The sequence below is a fragment of the Taurulus bubalis genome, assembly GCF_910589615.1.
Source record: "Taurulus bubalis genome assembly, chromosome: 7".
In the NCBI taxonomy this organism is placed as follows: Eukaryota; Metazoa; Chordata; class Actinopteri; order Perciformes; family Cottidae; genus Taurulus; species Taurulus bubalis.
In genome coordinates, this window is record NC_136595.1 from 17671341 (window position 1) to 17689830 (window position 18490).

Sequence of the window (18490 nt, forward strand, 5' to 3'; positions counted from 1 at the left end):
CCATTAAGGCCAGGCTCAAACTGAGACCAGAGACATACTGGTAGTGACTCATAAAAGCCTCTTCCAACCCAAACACACAACAAATGAGCACGGCAGGCATGGGGCATGGGTCTGTTTAATGACCTTTGGATGTTCCAAATGATGATTCAGTTTCTTTAAACAACTGCGCTACAATATGTTCCTGAGAAAAATACCCCCCCCCCCAATGATTTTACTCTTCTATTTAGTTCCTAAAACCTTAATACGAACATATATATCTAACATAACTGTTGATGTGACTAATACAAAAGGTGGCCAGCAGGCTCCTTTTCTTGATTGAAAATGATATCCGATTTTGGAACAAGATTTTTCACGAGTATGCAGGAACACCTCAGGCTTCTAGAGCATTTCAGATGCCGTTTTCCCAATTTAAGTGACTGAAAACACTTTATTAAGTTCAGAGAAATGCCCTTTGGCAAAATCCCAGTGGGTGTGATTGTAATATGTGCGTTTGTCGCTGAGTAACTACTAGTCCCCTTATTCTGATGTGTGTCTGTGTGTGTCAGAAAGAGAGTCTGATGAACACAGAGACAGAGCGCAAGTCTGGGTTTGTCTTTTAGGCATGTGGGCACTCTGCAAAGAGCTGGGCTGGTGGCGAGAACTGACAGATAGACAGCCAGCACGCTGCTGCTGCTGATCAGACAGACACACAGCAAAGACTCAAAATATAAAGTAAAAAACTAATGTATGAGGGATTTCATCATGAACAGGTATGTCAAATATATGTGTAGTGTTAGTCTCATTGGACCAATAATACATGCACTGTACACACAAATGGGGGTGAATCTGGTGGGTTTAGACCTAAAAGTAGGTAGAGACCATTAAAAAATGTCCGTAGTTTCAAATTTAGAAGCCAATCCAAAGCCTCACAAGACTAGTGCATACCCAGTGCACACAACCCTCTTACAATGTGGCAGCACTACTGCCCAATATATGAAGAATTTCATATATGTCTGAGAGAAAAGCAACAGTCAATCTGTCTCAAAAAGAAGCTTAAATTGCCAGTTGACATATTCTAACCTTCCAGCACTGTATCAGTTTGACGCTTCAACTAAATAGTGCTGTATCAAACTGGTCAACACCATTTCCTTTAGCACTACTGCCACCTACTGACATTTCCAAGATTTCCAATAACAAACCGTGTACCTAACATACCACAAGTTTAGTTATGGAAGCAAGTGTATGACTTGCATTGGGGTATTGTAGTTAAGAGTCATATTATTCTGCTGTAAGTCTTTGTGCATCTTACTGAGATCCTCGGCCAGCTGCACTCGGCGGCCAGTGATGAGGTGGGTCTTCTTCTCCTGGTCTTCCCCAAAGTCATCCAGCACCTCCTTTACATTTTTCTCCAGTCGGCGCACTGAGAAGACAAATAGGAGGCACATACACAATTTAATTTTTCTCTTTATTGTTGAATTGGTTGCGAGTGGAATCGTCTATTGTCGCTTTAGGTGACTGATTTATAAAAGTACTGATAGAAGGACCAATCTCCATTTCAATTGTTATCGGTGACTGGCTATGGATCTTGGGTAAAATATATCAGTTATCAATATTTACCAGTTGACCATATTTGGAACACTTTGAACTTTATGGTTTCGGGAAAAACAATGCTGTGTCCTTCGAACTCAGAGTTGAATCTCCCTGCTAAATCACCAAAAGGGCTACAGTTGTGCATGTGTTGTGTGACAAAAATTGCAGCGATAACTTGTCAACATAACACAACAGCTCACAAGACAAGTACTGGTACAAAACAACCAAACAACATGATAACTACACAAATAATCCAAACTTGAAAAGCAATGCAAGGCAGAGAGTTTGATATATAATCAAAATGTGATTTTATGTGAAGCGTCCATTTTGTTCGATTTAAATGGATATCGTATTTCGTATCCCCTATCCTTACCCTCGGTGTTGGTGAGCTGCTGTCGGAGAGTGTTAGCTGTGATGACCTGCATCCTCTGGATCCTCCAGAACAGTACCACATCGTTGCACTCCAACTAGAAATACATGCAGGCACACATCTTAGCTTTTCACACACAGACTTTAAATATAGAAGAAAAATAAGTTGTAAATGAAAGACAACTCAGAATTGCTCATCCTCTGTCTTTACCTCAGAGTCAACAAAGTGCCTCTGGTAGTAGTAGAAGCCTCTCTTGCAGAGGTTACAGTGAGACAGCGCCTTCTGCAAGAAGTGTCGGCGATACAGCTGATGCCAAGTGTCCTTGATCTGACCATGTAAGGAGATCAGTAGTTATTGGATGGCAGCATAATGAAGCACTGTAACAAACTGAAAATATAGCAAGCCTTTGTTTTATGTTAGCCAAGACCCAGACGATTCGAACCGACCCTCCCAAAAAAGTAATGAATCAGACACGCAGGTATTTTAATCTCACCAGCACAGGGTCAACTTCAACCCCCCGTCCTTCCAGATTCTTCCTGACTGTGGTGACCTCGTCATTCGCCAAGTAGGCCGTGTGCTCATCGTGTAGCTTCAGCAAGCGCTCCAGCTCATTTTTTGTTTCATTACGAATGTGCTACAAGGTCAAAGAAAAGGAAGTTAGCACTGTCCTCGTGGTGGGTGTTGAGATGTACAGTAGATTGTTATTTCATGTATTGCACAGTACGGTACATGGGGATCGGAACTAATGGAGCAACTGATATAAGAACAGTCCAACGAATAATCCTTCCACTTTAAAACATTTTGAGGTTCCTCTTAAAACCAGCACAGTTATTTGGAGAGATCCCTTGAACTCTTACCTGATCTGGTGTGCGATTCATCCAGCTCAGCCATCTCTGCCTCCAGCCTGGGCCCACCATATCACTGATGACTGACTCAGCTACAAGGAGAGAAGAGAAAAATTCATGAGCATTCATGGCACCACAGAAACAGAGCTGTAAATGACTACAAGATAGCAAGACCATTCCTCACAAATTGTCCTCTTCCTAATATGTGTCCGTGACTGGTTTACCAATTTAAATCAAAATGTGGCAAATTTGCCAATAAAAATATAATAATTTCTTTTGTAAAATTCTGTGAAATAGGTCTGACAAAACTATGTTTGAACACCATCACAATGTGGAGGGAATATAAGGCCAGGTGATGTGGAATCTTTGTTACTGTGGTACTTAGTCTGATCTACACATCTACATAGGACTTTGACACATTTCAACAGGTAAAATCATCACATCGTTAAGTTGGGAAGTGAGTCTAGCACAGGCTAAGTGACCCTGCATGAGGTCATTTTGGCTAACGTACTGTCTTTGAGGCGTGACTGCAGGGTTTCCTCCATGAAATGGATGGCTGCATCCCACTGGGACTTGTCTGTAATGGAGCGGTCTTCTAGGGCATTGTGCTGGATCACCCTCTGAGACACACACAAGAAAAAACTTAGTTGTGAGGCAAAGTAATTGCAATACATATTAAATCTTCTCCCAGATGTGCAACATCAAGTTAGCATCAAGGGGTATTTGCATCAATTAGCAAGTTAGTTAGCAAGACCAGTTTCTTTAGATTCAGTGCACATGATCACGAAAGTGTGTCTGCTACAGGAAGTGTTAAATCAACTAGTTTGTGCGCTCTCTGGACCCTTGCACACAGGGCGAGTGGATTTACTGTGTGTTTACCAGGCTGTCCATGGCCCTCTCATTCCACTTGTGCCTCTTGATGCTCTCGTCCTTCACAGCCTCCTTCAACTTGTCAAAAATGTCGTCCTGGTCTTTGCCTTTGTATTCAGCCATGAAGCGGGCAAACTCTTCCTGCAGTGTCTCCCAGGCAACCTAACGGGTGGCCAAGAATAGTGGGGAAAGAGGAGACTCATATTACCACAAGGCCATTTCCTGATTGAATATGTGTTACATTTCTACAGTTTGTGGCACAAAAGTTTAACTAAATAGTAGTAAAAGTAGTATATCATTTAAATATCAGTAATATGCCAAATAATTTTGTAGTACATATTTATTAATATCAATATAATGTATTTCTAAAATAAATTAAACAGGGACAAACTCATAGACCAATACATATTCATAAAATTTCCTCACATCGACACATGATCAATTTATAAGATCTGATTTAACCAAAGTTTGATTGGATATCAAGTACTAGTCAACATCTCCCTTTAAACAATCTATATAACATAATGAGCAGTTGTATAAAGATGTTAACGTTGAGCGTTACCTCCAGTGCTTTGTGTGGAAGCTGCTTGTCGGTCCACTGCTTGAGCTTGATGTCTACGGTGGTGTTAAAGGTACCAGAGTCCATTGTTTGGGCAGCAGGCAGGTAGATGTTTTCAATCACATGGGTGGAAACACGCTCCCAGAGCTTTTTCTGCAAGATGGCCTCCCTGGAAGAGTAACATATAAGTCATGCCAATTTCCTCATTAGCAACAGAGAATATGATATCTTTTGATTGGCACCTCTGGCCGTTGCGATTTTGGTTTTCCATGTTCTGACTTCTAATAACTTGCAGAAGGTGCTTCGACCATATCGTAGATGAATGTACCTTTATATTTTTTTAGATTCTGATAATTATTTTTAGATTCATATTTAAGATAAATTTAACAAGCAATGAGTGAAGAGGGATCGTTCTTGGCTGAGCTTCTTTCACTTTTGTAGTCAGTGCTGCAATTGCACTTGGCTGTAGATTCCATTGCAGCTTCAGTCTGACCCTGTTAGCAGCTAACAGCCTCCACACTATCGCTCCATCTCTCCAGGGCAGTGTGACAATGGAACAAAACCATACCCAAGTCCCCCTAAGACCAGACCGGTGTTGTGCCTTCCTCATTTATCATAAATGCACTCATATTTCATTAGGCTTCCCTTTTGTTCAGGGAAGTACTCCTCACTGCCAATAAGCGCCATCTCCAATATTGCTGGCTGGCTGGCTGCTCGCTGGCTAACAGGGCCACCCCTGTTACCATCCATGGGCCATTCATCAAAATATTGATCTGGGAGAAATGACGGCACGCACACTGGGGATTGGCCACGACACCGTGCATACATCTCATTTAGCAAGGTTTTCCTCATTGGGGGCGAGGTCTAACTTTACATTCATTCACAGATAAATACAGCAAGACATAGACCTGGAGTTGGCTCTAAAAATAGCTTTCAACTCACTGGTTGAGTGCTGGAGCGGTGCACACACTTGATCAAATACATTTAAAAAGGCAAAGACAACACAGTTCAGTCCTTACAAGGTGGCATCTCAATAAGACCAACACTCTACATAGAGTGGATACAAAATTATAATTTTTATTTGCAATGCCAAAACTGACATTTGACCGAACTACAGGTGGAAGTATTGTGCATTTGGAGAACAGGACACATCTTCACTCCAAAAGTAAAAACCAACAAAACATAAAAAAAAACTAAAACGTAAGTGGTTTTAACTACAGTTTAAAATGGTTGTACTGCTAATGGTATTTAAATGTATATATTTGATAGAAAAATTGAAGATCACGACCTAAATGTCTGTATAATTTTGAGTTTTGCCTGCATTAAGAAATAATATGAATAAGAATAATGGAAATTGGCTCGTTAACTTACCAGTGTTGTGGGGTCACTTGACTCAAACTAATGACTTCATCCAAGATTTCGTTTTTGGCTTTTTCAAAGAGTTCATTCTGCAAAAAAACACAACATCTGTATTGTAACTTAATGTCTTTGGAAAACTTAAATGGTGTATAACTGTTGTTTTATAAACTCTTGTGTTTATCTTGACACAAATCCTTTGAATTTCAAAACAGGGCTTCCAATCATTTTCCTTCATACATTTTGCATTTTTTTTGGCAAGCATTTGTTAAAGAACAATGTAAATGTTTCATGTATGTGCACTTTCTGTTTGTGTTTCTCACCCTGTCCAGCTCTCTCAGGCGAGGGTAGTTGTTCTTCCACTCCGTCTCCAGGTTGAAGCGAGATGCTGTGGTGAGTAGGGACAGTGAAAAATTAGTTTTTGAACATCTGAATGAAAAAAAAAAAAAATCAAACTTTTTATTTTACATAAGTGAATATTAATGATTTCATCATATAGCCTCCAACTAAACTTGGCCCCATAAAATGTCGAAATAAATCAACTTTAAAATGTGTCGTGTGCTCACTCATGCCTGGAGGAAACTTATCTCCTGCATGTTTCCATCTCGTTTTTTACCTTTGATGTTACGCTCCATCAAACAATAATGATCTGGAGTAAACAGTCAATGACCATACAGGGACTGCTTTATTTTAACTTGATATGATATAAATGCAGCTTCCAGACTACAAATGGTGCCTCTCCTTGAATAAGTATTGGTGAGGCACAGACTCTCCTAACTGGTCCCTTAGGAGGAGAGGGGATGGAGCCAATCACACACTCTTTATCAATAGTCATAGTTTTAGGTCTTATATATGCACGCATGCACGCACACATCAAGCCTGCCGTCCCTTTCCACAGCTCCCTATCCACAGCGGAGATTAGGCTAATTGCTGGTTTGTGGGGCCACAGCGGCGCCAAGCATGGAGGATGGAGGCCAGCTGTGTGTGGTTTGATGGGAAATGGATCGATACGCTACACAATGGGCCTATGGGAACTACAGTCTCATGGCCATAAATCTCCTGTGCTGCTAGCAATGGGATTGAGATTGTCTAGACTAGTTGCAGTTGGAAAGCAGGGCTGAGAGTGTGGAAAGTGTGGCAGGGCTGGCTGAGTAACGCCAATACAGGGAGGTGGGAGAGTAGAAGAGAAGTAGTAGCACTTGTTCCTTGTACCGAATCAAATCCTACCATGTTCATTCACACTATTAAAACATACCTTGGACTGTAAAGGCATTGGATAGAAACAATCACTCAATGACACAAATAACAAGGCATATAAATCAGTGGGATGATACCTGGGATAAGAGTTAGTCCCACATATGCAGTCATACCTTTGAAGACATCCGCTTGCTGCTCAACAGACTCCCTAACCATCTTCCAGAAGCAGTCGGAGACAGCCAGACTCAAGTTCTTTGTTGTCACTTGGTGGGCCTTCAGCATGCCGTCCCTAGTTACATACATAGTCAGCTATAAATCAATTAATTTGATGAAGCATTACTGTTTGGTGAATTACGTTGAACTTGCCTTAGTAATCTAGAGTTCTGGAAAAAGTCTTCCTCATAGTCTTTAATTGAGTCTATGCTTTCACCACTGCTCCCTGCACACAAGACAACAGAAAAGAGTGAGTAAGTTCAGTAAATGTTAGATGAAATGCATAATAATAACTATATGTCTCTAATGACAGAATGATATCGCGAAATTCAGCAAAAACTTCCCTTCCAAAAAAAAAAAAAAAAAGGATTACTAGTAGATCTAGTTACCTTTTCCTGTCACCACTGCAAAGTAGCCTAGGGCCTTCATGGGAAACAGCTTTCCTTCCACTATTTGCTGGATCTGAAAGACAAAAAAGAAAAACTGTGTAAACTTCCCCAGCATTAGGTTATTGAGGGACCACTGAGTTAGATAAAGGAGCTGAGCTCCCTCTTGTGGAGCGGCTGCATATAGCTTCACTCACTCACTGGGGCTGACGATGGTTTGCAACCGTTTTGAAAGATCCAAATGCAGCTGTTTTATTAATCAAATTCAGCTTTAGGCCATCTATGCTCACTATTTCTGCGATAATAATGTCATTGAACTAGTGATGATTATGATCGACTTCATCACTTTTAAGAATTGCCTGAATTGATAGTCAAGAACATTTGGACTAACAATCCAAATTTCAACTGTGGCATTGCTGTCGCTTTTGATGATCGACAATAAAGAGCCTGTGGAGCGATCCATGCTTTCATTACAACTAGTCCAGATGAAATCTGATCCGACCCGGTGGCACCAATGACGAGCATTAACAATAACTAATCGCCAATCTTATCCCTGATAGTTTCGTTTACTAATAAAAGTCATATGGAGGCATCAGCATTTAATTGAATACCAACATTCCTGGTTAGAGAAAAATTGAAACGTAAAGCAAGAACGTGTTTGCCTTTGGGCCACAAAATCAATAAATCTATCCTTGAAAAACACACCCAAGTTGCTGTTCCTCGCAGTCAGGAACATCAATGAAATACAATTTTCTGAGGTAATTTCCATAAATGCATATTAATCGCTTGGTTATAAAGTTAGGCATGGATTTAATAAGCGGAGGTATTTTGCAGGGTAACATTTTTAGTGTTGCAAGTCACACACTGGGAAAATACTGTTCTACTCAAGGGGGAGAAACACACCAGGTAGCAAAACACTACCATTAACTGCTACACATTGAAATACACTAAACTCTGCTTCCAGTCAGCTATCCGTTTATGTCGACTCCGGGGAAGTGAAAAAGAGATCGATTGCAACGTTACTATATCCAGCAGCAAAAGGGAACTGCAGTGAATGAACCGCAGTCTGCCGGCTGCAGACGACACGCTTAACTTGCTGTCACAGAGTGCAGCTCTCTTGTTCATTTAGTTTATTCATATTATACATGTGCAAATTGCAAAACATTTGACAAGGCACTCTCTTGTGTCCCAAGCAATACACCCGCCAAGTCTGAAGTAGATTGGATGAACAGTTCTCCAGATATGGAAAGGACATACGCACAGACAGAGATCTTGCTTATGTTTTGATCATTTTGATGAAATATGTGAATAAGTGCCGAGGCATTAATAGTCAGTATAATCCTTTACATATAAAGTAACATTTTGTTCTATTGGATTTTTGGGACATTTAAGTTATCTTACTCTGTTTGGGCTGGCCAGGTTTTTCTCAGCCAAGTCCACCTTGGTCAGGACAAAGATGGTCCTCTTCCCCTGGGGGTCCATCTGGCTAACCAAGTCTGTTACAATGCTCCTCTCTGCATCCACACTGCCATCTGAAGGAAGATACGGAGGGCACAGGAGATATGACAATGGTGTAGATATCATAACAAGGAGGATGGTAAGGAGTATGAAAATCATGTGAGATTGGTGTTTTCCTGAAATGGCGGGAGGGGTCTTTAAGTCCTCTGACAGACCATCTCCCTACTCACAAAGACAAATGCAGCAGACTGTTGCAACTGCCGAAAGTAAACTCACGCCTCACCCTGAATACAGAGGATGATTGCATTGGGGTTCTGCATGTAAGCTTTGCTGATGCTGAAGATAGTTTCCTTCGTATCTGCTGCCATGCCTGCAGTCACAGTCTGAGAGACACACATTTAAACAACTTTTAATTCCTGTATTTGTACAATGCTCAAATAGTAAAAAAAAAAATATCATCATCTGAAACAAATATCCTGCAAACAATAATACAAAACTCTTCGCAAGTTTAGTATCCAGTATACAGTCAAATATGTTTGTAAACATGTCCACCCTGTTTAATTTAAGAATGTATACTTACACTGATGACTCCTGGTAAGTCAACAAGCACCATCCTCTGGATGCCGGGGCCTTTGACACTCAAGGATATTGTCTGACAAGCAAAAATAAAACATTATTATTCTATAAAACGTTACAGATGTAAATCAACAAGTAGCTGCTTTGTTAACAATCTGAATTGAAGCACTATGTCCAACCTCACAGCTGACGGTCTGTCCCGCCTTCACGCTCTTCCTCATCCTCAGCTCAATCTCATGCCTCAGAGCAGCGAGCTGCAGGACAAAGGATGAGATGACAGATATAATGTTAGCTGGTTTAAAAAAAAAAAAAAAAACAAGCGAGGGCTCAAATTCATCTTAGGTCGATGAGTGCGTGACTTACGTCATCCTCCTTGGTAAGGTCAAACTCTCGGCCACTGTCCTTAAACATGGCCACGTGGTGGGGGCCTTCGCTTAGTGTTACCTGCAGAGAGAAGATGAGTATTGTCAAGGGCCCAAACAGAAATACATCAGCACTGGGTTCCTACACATTTACCTCTCACAAAATACATAATTCCTTGTTGATTCTGGCTAACAATGTCTGCCAAAGCGATCATTTCATGACAAATTCTGAGAATATATGTGGTCCTTTTAAAAAAGGAAAGATTACGCAAATCCCAGTCGGTGTGGTCTCACATACCTTAACAGGAGAACGGGTCATCATCTCTCCTGAGCCCCTGGGGAAGATCCTGGCCTGAGCGATCATCTCCAGCACACTAGTCTTCCCTGCACTCTGATCGCCAACTACAACCACCTGAAACAGAAGAGGAGGAGGGTGAGAGTTAGTTGGACAAAATACAGACAGAAGACCAAAAAGGACAATGGCATGAGGACAACGTAGAATATGAAACAGAGGGCACTAAGCGATCAGAATCCAAGCAATATAACATACAAGTTTACAAATTGGGAGTTAAGAGGATTTATTTCAATCAATAAATCATATAGTATCATGTTTCTTGCAACATTTGTATCTGAAAAAAAAAAAAACTGGTCAAAAATAAATATGAACAAAAATAGTTAATATTTATAATGTTTGTCTCCTTCTTAATTTCCCAAGAGTAGTAGAGCTATATTTGAGTGATCCTTACCCTGGGTAGGTGGTCCTGGGTGTTGTAGTTGGCATCATAGTCTGACAAGATGTCCAGGACTTCAGAATACAAGTCAATAAGTGATTTCTACATTGGATGACACAACAGCAATGAATATTAATGATAATGTATATTAACATTGTAATTAGTCCAGAGTTACAATGAAAGCAAGGAATAACTAATATAAAGGCAAAATCCAAGCCTTATGTGTATCAGTGTGTTCATTGACCCTATGTGCTAAAGTGTTTAACCCACCTTGACTTTCCTTTGGTGAATCCCTTTATCATCTTTTTGCAGCACTACTTTCCTTAACTCTTTATTCTCCTTCTCCACTCTTTCCAGCATGCGCTGATATTTTAGCTGTGGGATAAAACAGTATAATCCAAAAATCAATCAATCAGCATCATTAAGACTTAACATCTAATATAGTGTTTTTGCCCCAAAGCTGGTGGCAGCATTTGATCTAGTTGTAAAATTGTGGGATTTACCTTCTTTTTTTTTGTAGTACAACTAATTCTTTATGCAGGCATAACAAATATATTTTTGGGTAGTTTATATAAAAGGCATAGATTATTTAAAAATATTAGACAATAAAACCTCTTAAATAAGATTTGGATGATACTAAGAAGCACCTGTTCACCTTAGAAACTGCTTTTATCAAAAGAAACACAATCTACTGTACCTGTGTACGGAGCAGTTCTTCTTGAAGCTGGTCAATCCTTTCTCTGTCTGATGACTAGAGGTTGAAGTAGAAAAATAGAAAAAGAACAGCAGCAAATTTAGTCGATGCTTCCTTTCTGTTTTGAAAATAAGGGCTTCTTGTAACAAGCACGAAATCCCAGCAGCACCACCAAGGTTCATTACGTGCACACTGTATTACAGAGAGAACTTGAGTTGACAGATAAGTTAATGCATAAAAGAGAGGAACAAAAATCAAATGTCAGACAGACGCCACACATTCTGGTATGACTCCGCTTGGATCAACAAGCTATAATTCATTAACAGGCACAAATCACAGAGTGAGCCCTGAAAATCACAGCTTCATAGAATTGCAAATAATTTTTCATGATTGGGCAAACCTCATTTGATTAAATATTTTGTACAATTAGTTTGTCAGGATGAGGGACAGGACAGAAAGCAGGAGACAGAGCAGACATGAACAAATGGGATTGGCAGCAGAGGAAAGGTAATTTAACAAGACACTCCAAAGTACTTTATCAAAAACTACAGAATAAAACAAGCAGTGTCCTGTAAGTAATGTTCTAGCGATGTGCTCCAACAGTGTATTCAAATGTTTTGTATTACCATAATTACATCACTTCTTTAAGGCTTCTACTTTGTTGTAGCCAAAACGGTCAACTCCACAATTATTATATAGCTGGGTCCATTCAAGGTAACTTCAAAAAGTGCAGCTCACACCATGCAGCTGTTTGCCACTCCACTCCATGCAGTGTTCCCGTACATTACTGGAGAGCTGCTGCTGATGATGATGATGATCCATCCAGTTGCATGAGAGTGTGAGACTGAGCTACGTGCTTCTGGAACCAGGCTATGAAGGTCCATGCATGCCTTCTCCACAACCGAAGCTGAGCCTGACAGACTATGGGGTGATACATGGAGGCTACTGTTGGATATCCTCGGGGACATACTAAAGTATTTACTAATTTGTATGTTTTTCCACATATTATAAAAGCAGCTTAACATGTTGCCTTAATGTAGAGGGCTAGACACAAACACCTGTAAAATATATTGCCATCCAATGCATGAGCAATGCAATAAATACATTCAGTCAGAGGAAAGTTGTTGAATTTATGTTTTGCATTGCATGTTTTGCAACATTGCATATACTGCATGGCCACAGCACTCTAATGTATTATTGTGAAATTTAATTATTTTGCAGCTGTTCATGTTGTTGTGTCCACCAAGCCCTGTGTATTAGGGAGTAACAAAAAGCACTGCTTCTAAAACTGCTTTTGAAGTGACATATTAAATTGCTTCTTACAAATTAACTTAGTTAAAGAACAACTTAACAGTAGGTGGAAATCATGTTTTGGCTGACCTCCAGTGGTGGTTTCTAATCTTCTAAGTGACACAATGTTGGGTCCGTCAGTCCACTGTGACGTCACTGTCGGGTGTGTTACAGTTGCAAACGAGCACAATGGAGCACTGAGCACATCCAACCACACCCATCGGTGATGCAGGTTGTGGTCATATGTGCAACAAAAAACTAAATTCACCACGGAGGGCAGTAAAACACTGCTTTTCAGCCTGGTGTTAAATTTCTCTATTATTTGACAAGGTGGCTGGTAGAAACGTATTTGCCCTAGAATATAAATATACTCCATGTCTATAACTGTTTCTTCTCTGCAGCTGTGACCTTTGAAGAGACTTTGGTGGGATAGGGCGGATCTAAGTGGGGTGGGACCTTCACCTTGCGTTTCTGTTGAGGGGGACTGGGTTTCGGAGGCGGAGGCGGACTGGGAGCAGGCTCTGGCGGTGGGGGACGCGCACTATTGGCCGCTGCGGCCCGCCGGACCTCCTCCTCGTGCTGCTGGATCTGCTGCTGAATAAGAATGAGCTCGCCAAGCAGACCCTGCTGGGGTACGTCATAATGAGAGACAGGTAGGAGCAGCAACAAAGACATCGACCAGCCACTGGGCTCAGCCATACAGGCAAACGCTGCATCCGTACACAGGGCTACAACAGAGGAAACATGACCTGTGTCTCATTCACTGGCAAAGGAGCTGTTCAGGCTCGAGAAGGATGATTCAGCCAAGGCTCAAGTTTGACAGAATCAAGGTCTTTGGCTTTGTTTATCTTGCCACCATTATCACCCAACAAAGTCAGTCTCTCTCAAACATAAAAGGGAGATGCCAAACTTTGCCAGCCTGAAGGCAGAGGAGGTGACTAATACCACAACCAGCACCTCTCAGCAAGTGGCAACCACAGGGACTGGGTTCTCTTTCCTCGTCATCATCCACCACTGTGGATTAATGACTCTTGTGTTCAGACAATGCCATAACTGATTTTCATACTTAAACCTAGCAGTATAAAATACAGTTATTAATGTAAATGTAAAATAAAAACAAGTAAAGACGACAATGTGCGGAAACACAATAATGTTCAGCAATTTTGAACATCTTCGGTTTGATGATGTTTAAAATGAAAATAATTTAAAAAAAAATTAAAATAAGCAAAGCCAGCACTGGGATATTTCTCTATCAGAGGCAAAGCACAAAGCATACACTATTGCAGGTGAATTCTGCTTTAGTTCAGGGGTCCCCAACATGACATCATTTAACTTTGTGATGTTCTTTTGATTATTTCTGCTCTGTGAAATGCACATACAATATTTGTTTAAATATAGTGAAACATCAACATATAAGAGTTGTGTTTCCTGTGCTCATGTTGGAAACCATGATTGCAGAATAAAAAAAGCAGGAAACAGGAGAGGAAAGCCAACACCATTATTGTTTAAATGCCGCTCTTAATATTTGTTGTCGAACCTTCACATCATTTTATCATTGTTTCAAACTTTAACTCTGTACAGTAATAAAAACACACACAAATAGAAGAGAAGAGACACTAAAATGGGTCCCTTTGCAAAAAAGAACAGAACTGGAAAATGAACATGTAACAGAGAGGACAACAGTAATGAAAAGAAACGTGGATATGAAATATTGCCAGGGACTGCTGTATAATGTAAAGCTAGCACAATGAATGTCTCCATGAATTAGATTTCTGGAACAGTTAAGAAGCATGACAAGTACTTAAGGCAGTGTGCATTAACTAAGCTTACACGCCACAGAATGAGGTACATACATGGTAATGGGAAAACCGTACACATTTTTATCATACTGTTACGGTCATAAAACGGGATAAGATATTTGTTACTGTAACATTGCCACATGGCCTCAAAAGCTGAGCTTGAACATACTGTAGGCGCCAGCACGTGAAACTTAACATTCACATGAACTGATTGAATCAAAATGCACTCAAAAATATTACATTTCTCCATATTACAAAGTATATGGCATTCATGGGCCACTTTTATTCAAGGTGCTTTGTGAGTGAATAAGTAATTGTTTAAGATCAACTTATGTGTGATCAGAAGAGGAGACGCATCAGTCAATCCTCAGTCTGTGAGGTCTCGGTGGTGACTCAGGGCCCTTAAATGCTATGGTTTAAAGCCTTGAGCAATACAAAGTCATACAAAGTCATGTCTATGTTTCTTTGAGTAGATTTTTGATTCAACCCAGTTCTTGCTGCTGAAGTGAAAGGTAGCCAAGCTGCAGAGGACAAAAGCTGAGAAGTGTCAGCCGGTTTTACCAACTTACCTTTTTGTATTGCTTGTCGCTGCCATCTTGTGTTGCTGAGGTCGAAGAATCTGAGGCTTTTAGTGGAGGATCGCCTGATGTTTCTAGCAGTGGAAACACACGGACAGAGAAGGGCATTCCTTGTCATACTGCATCTTTGACTATTGAGTACTGAATATTAACAACCTTAGGAAGACAGTGATGGGGATAGCGAAAATAATGCCAGATAACCAACATTTAAAGCATGCATACGATTAGAGAAATTAGGTGAATGATAAAAATGTCAAATGTTTGGAAAATCTTGCACCGTCTTGAACGTATATACATATACAGTACAAACAGGTACATATTATATATATATATATATATATATATATATATATATATATATATATATATATATATATATATATATATATATATATATATATATATATATATATATACACACACACACACACATATATATATATACACGCCGTAAACGCATTGACCATCAATGTTTACAAAGGCACCCCACTGCAATGTGGATGGTAAAATGTAGTATCTAAGGACACTAAATAAAAAAAACACGGAAAACATATTTTCCTAGGCCATGAAAGCCATAAAAGGGTGTGACGTTAAGAGCCAGACACACTCCTTTGCTGGTTCCATGACTCGCAGGAGAGGTGTGGTCCTGTCTGGCTCTGTATAAATTATTTTAAAAAAGCTATGGTCTTTCCATGTACCAGTGTGATTGACCCTAATGCATATTAGAGTTATATTATTATTTATCAATTATTTTACCACAGAATTTCAAGAGTCAAATATTTAGTGTACATTTGTAACTAAAATGTATTTTCTGTGCGTTTTTCAAACATTTGATTGAAAATAACTAAAAGCAGACTGAGATCACCCCAGACATTAGTGAATGCGAGTATAATTAAAGAAAGCAGCCCATACAGGCCAGGGGAGAGAAAAGGTGGAAGTCAAAGGAGGCAAAAACCACACAAACAAAGTCAGGGTTAAAGAGACTCAAAAGGGGAAGAGGACAAACTAAAGGCGAACACACTGTATCTGTATTTCAGATCAGGAACAAAACATTTTAAATCATGTCCGGTTATTGCCAATATGTAACACTTTTTTTTTCATTGACTTGAGCTTGTGTGTGTGTGTGTATATATATATATATATATATACACATATATATATATATATGTATATATATATATATATATATACATATATATATATATATATATATATATATATATATATATATGAACTAGGGAATAGTAACCATTTAAGTTCTCAAAGGATTTTTTTTAATTGAAAAAGAGAAACTTAAAGAATGAGGTTGGCGTTTACTCCAGTGAACAGATGCCAGCTACAGGGTAACATTGGATGTCTGCATACATAAGCATAGGGCATAGTCTTCTGAATATCCAGTCCAAGACTACACTTAGTCACCAGCCTAGTCATAGGCCATACATTTCACTGAATACAGACCCTGCATTGTGTCATTGTTTTACAGCGTCACTGGTCAGCAACTCGGGAGCCAAAGTCCTGGGAAGGTGCCCTGCTACTGCCTTTAGAGCCGAACGATGGCAAGCAGGGAACCACAACCATACCGACATTGTGGCTATCATAGTCAAACAGCGGCAGTGGGATAGAGGGGAGGAGGCAGCGCTACTGAGTGTGGGGTTTACACACCTAACAACAGATGCAGACCAGAAGCTCCTTTGACTTCACTACCCAAACTCACACCTGTGAAGAATGTGGAGGAGGACAGGAGGGATGGGGAGGAAGAGAAAGGAAGAACAACACAAGATAAAAAAAAAAATCATAAACAGACAGAAGCAGAGGGATGGTCTTCAAAGCAGGGACACAGCTAAATGATGAGCATTACAACAAAGTTGCTGCTGTGCTCGAGCTTTGAGTGAAGTAGCCACTTAATGAGAAACTGTTAAAAGAGATAAGCACACATCAAACTGGGCCTGATCCCAATCGAGAGGTTACTCTATTTAAAGGTTTTCTTCTGAATGGTTACTGATTTTTAGCCAGAATAGGATTTCTTTGAAAATATTAAATTATGACATAAAAATCATCACTTCTTTTAACTTGTGACTTGGTGGAATGAATCATTTTTGATTTAATGTGCTGGATTTAAAACACCTGCACTAAAGACTACACAGGGTATTGGAGGAATTCAATGATCGAAGCTGAGATTAGCTTCAGATATTTGATGTTTTTAAGAACTCTTAACAAGCAGACTGTCTGGGGAAAAGAGAACTATTTATATATGTACACACACAAGTATATGAATACATGTTAGGCAACAGTCTACCAGGACTGCACAGCAATGTGCACCTGGTACCATCTGAATAAAATAATGTTTCCAGGGTGTTTCCAGAGGTGTTTTAGCATTGCCTACAAAACCAGTGATCCAAAACACATGGTGTAAAGAAGGGTTCTTTGTAGAATCATTTAGTTGCAGAAAAAGCAGCAATTTAGAGCAGGAAGCAGGCCATTTCCTCAGATTTTGTTATGTTATCTCATCTTTTCAAAACATTCCCCACTTTATGTATGGTAGGACACTCAACTGAACTGTTGGATATATTATATAAAAACCGAGACCAATGCCGATGTAGAAGACAATACTTTTTTATCTTCATTTGTAATCCAGACACTGGGCAGTCTGCAAATACTTTTTCTTTTGTTATGATGCAGTAAGTTTATGAAAACATAGTTGAGGTTTGGTTCACTCACCAGAGGACAGGAGGCTTTTGAGAAAAGTGAAGTTCTCGCCTATCTTGTTGAGGTCAGGTAGTAGTTTGGCTATTTCCTCAATCTCTGGTAAAGCTTTGGCCAGTTTCTCTGTGGATACGAGAAAACAGGTCCAGTGGAGAAGACATAAAGGTCAGGAGTCTTATCTCATGATGCATAATGGTGCAGCCACATTTTCAAGTATAACCTAAGAATAATTGGCTGCTTACTTAAATCAATTTCTTTACAACAGTAAGTATTAGCAAATTTTAATCATGATATTAAAATGAAAACACTTACCCAGATCAATTTGTTCACTCAGTTCCCAGACAAAATCTGGTATGACCCAGTTGTATTCACTAAAATCAGGCAGCATTTCCTTCCACTCATCATAGGTCTGCAGACAAAATCACAAGTTTATGTTATCTTCACATGAAGAATTAGTCACTAATAGCGTGCCATCACAGCTTTAAAAAGAATGAAAGAAAAAGGGAGGCAGGGGACAGCTGTTAAGTCCCCAAGAAAGGTTTATAAACTCAGATGGTTGGTGACTACTTATGTAGGCATCTATACATCTTCTGTTTACCTCTTAGTTCATAGGACCAGTTTACAGCTCTCTTACTCGATGATGATGATGATGATGATGCCATTAGGCATCCTTGCCAAAATATTGGCCATTGATCACAACAACATGCTTGAAACTCTTAAAATTACACCAAAACATCATGGAATAGCTTTACCTTACATTTTGTAAAACAATGTTAAATGAGAAAATCATGAATCATAAGGCATAAATAAATTCATTTTAAATAGCAATAATGTGTGATTCTGTTCTTTCTTACAACATAATACTTGTATATTATAAATCAGGCTCTATTTTTTCTCCATCTTGACAGCGAGCTAGACAGCTTTGTCCAAGTCA

At 39.7% G+C, this 18490-nt stretch overlaps 1 protein-coding gene across 1 annotated transcript in view; it reads right to left on the bottom strand.

Annotated features, from left to right (window-relative positions):
- Nucleotides 1-17959, bottom strand: part of opa1 (OPA1 mitochondrial dynamin like GTPase) — a 36039-nt gene extending 18080 nt beyond the window's left edge. Inside the window, exons 1-27 of the mRNA XM_079221179.1 lie at nucleotides 17869-17959; nucleotides 17572-17679; nucleotides 16516-16569; nucleotides 14845-14927; nucleotides 12939-13100; nucleotides 11190-11243; nucleotides 10763-10867; nucleotides 10508-10594; nucleotides 10060-10173; nucleotides 9763-9843; nucleotides 9579-9653; nucleotides 9404-9475; nucleotides 9107-9206; nucleotides 8767-8897; nucleotides 7369-7441; nucleotides 7133-7205; nucleotides 6940-7055; nucleotides 5893-5957; nucleotides 5585-5661; nucleotides 4217-4382; nucleotides 3664-3816; nucleotides 3296-3404; nucleotides 2797-2876; nucleotides 2433-2573; nucleotides 2150-2266; nucleotides 1943-2036; nucleotides 1289-1399 (exon numbers count right to left, since the gene is read on the bottom strand). Of these exons, the coding sequence (XP_079077305.1) occupies nucleotides 1289-1399; nucleotides 1943-2036; nucleotides 2150-2266; nucleotides 2433-2573; nucleotides 2797-2876; nucleotides 3296-3404; nucleotides 3664-3816; nucleotides 4217-4382; nucleotides 5585-5661; nucleotides 5893-5957; nucleotides 6940-7055; nucleotides 7133-7205; nucleotides 7369-7441; nucleotides 8767-8897; nucleotides 9107-9206; nucleotides 9404-9475; nucleotides 9579-9653; nucleotides 9763-9843; nucleotides 10060-10173; nucleotides 10508-10594; nucleotides 10763-10867; nucleotides 11190-11243; nucleotides 12939-13100; nucleotides 14845-14927; nucleotides 16516-16569; nucleotides 17572-17679; nucleotides 17869-17944 (2677 nt within the window). The 5' untranslated portion in view covers nucleotides 17945-17959. The remainder of the gene's footprint in view (nucleotides 1-1288; nucleotides 1400-1942; nucleotides 2037-2149; nucleotides 2267-2432; nucleotides 2574-2796; nucleotides 2877-3295; nucleotides 3405-3663; nucleotides 3817-4216; nucleotides 4383-5584; nucleotides 5662-5892; nucleotides 5958-6939; nucleotides 7056-7132; nucleotides 7206-7368; nucleotides 7442-8766; nucleotides 8898-9106; nucleotides 9207-9403; nucleotides 9476-9578; nucleotides 9654-9762; nucleotides 9844-10059; nucleotides 10174-10507; nucleotides 10595-10762; nucleotides 10868-11189; nucleotides 11244-12938; nucleotides 13101-14844; nucleotides 14928-16515; nucleotides 16570-17571; nucleotides 17680-17868) is intronic.
- Between the last annotated feature and the right edge of the window lie 531 nt (nucleotides 17960-18490).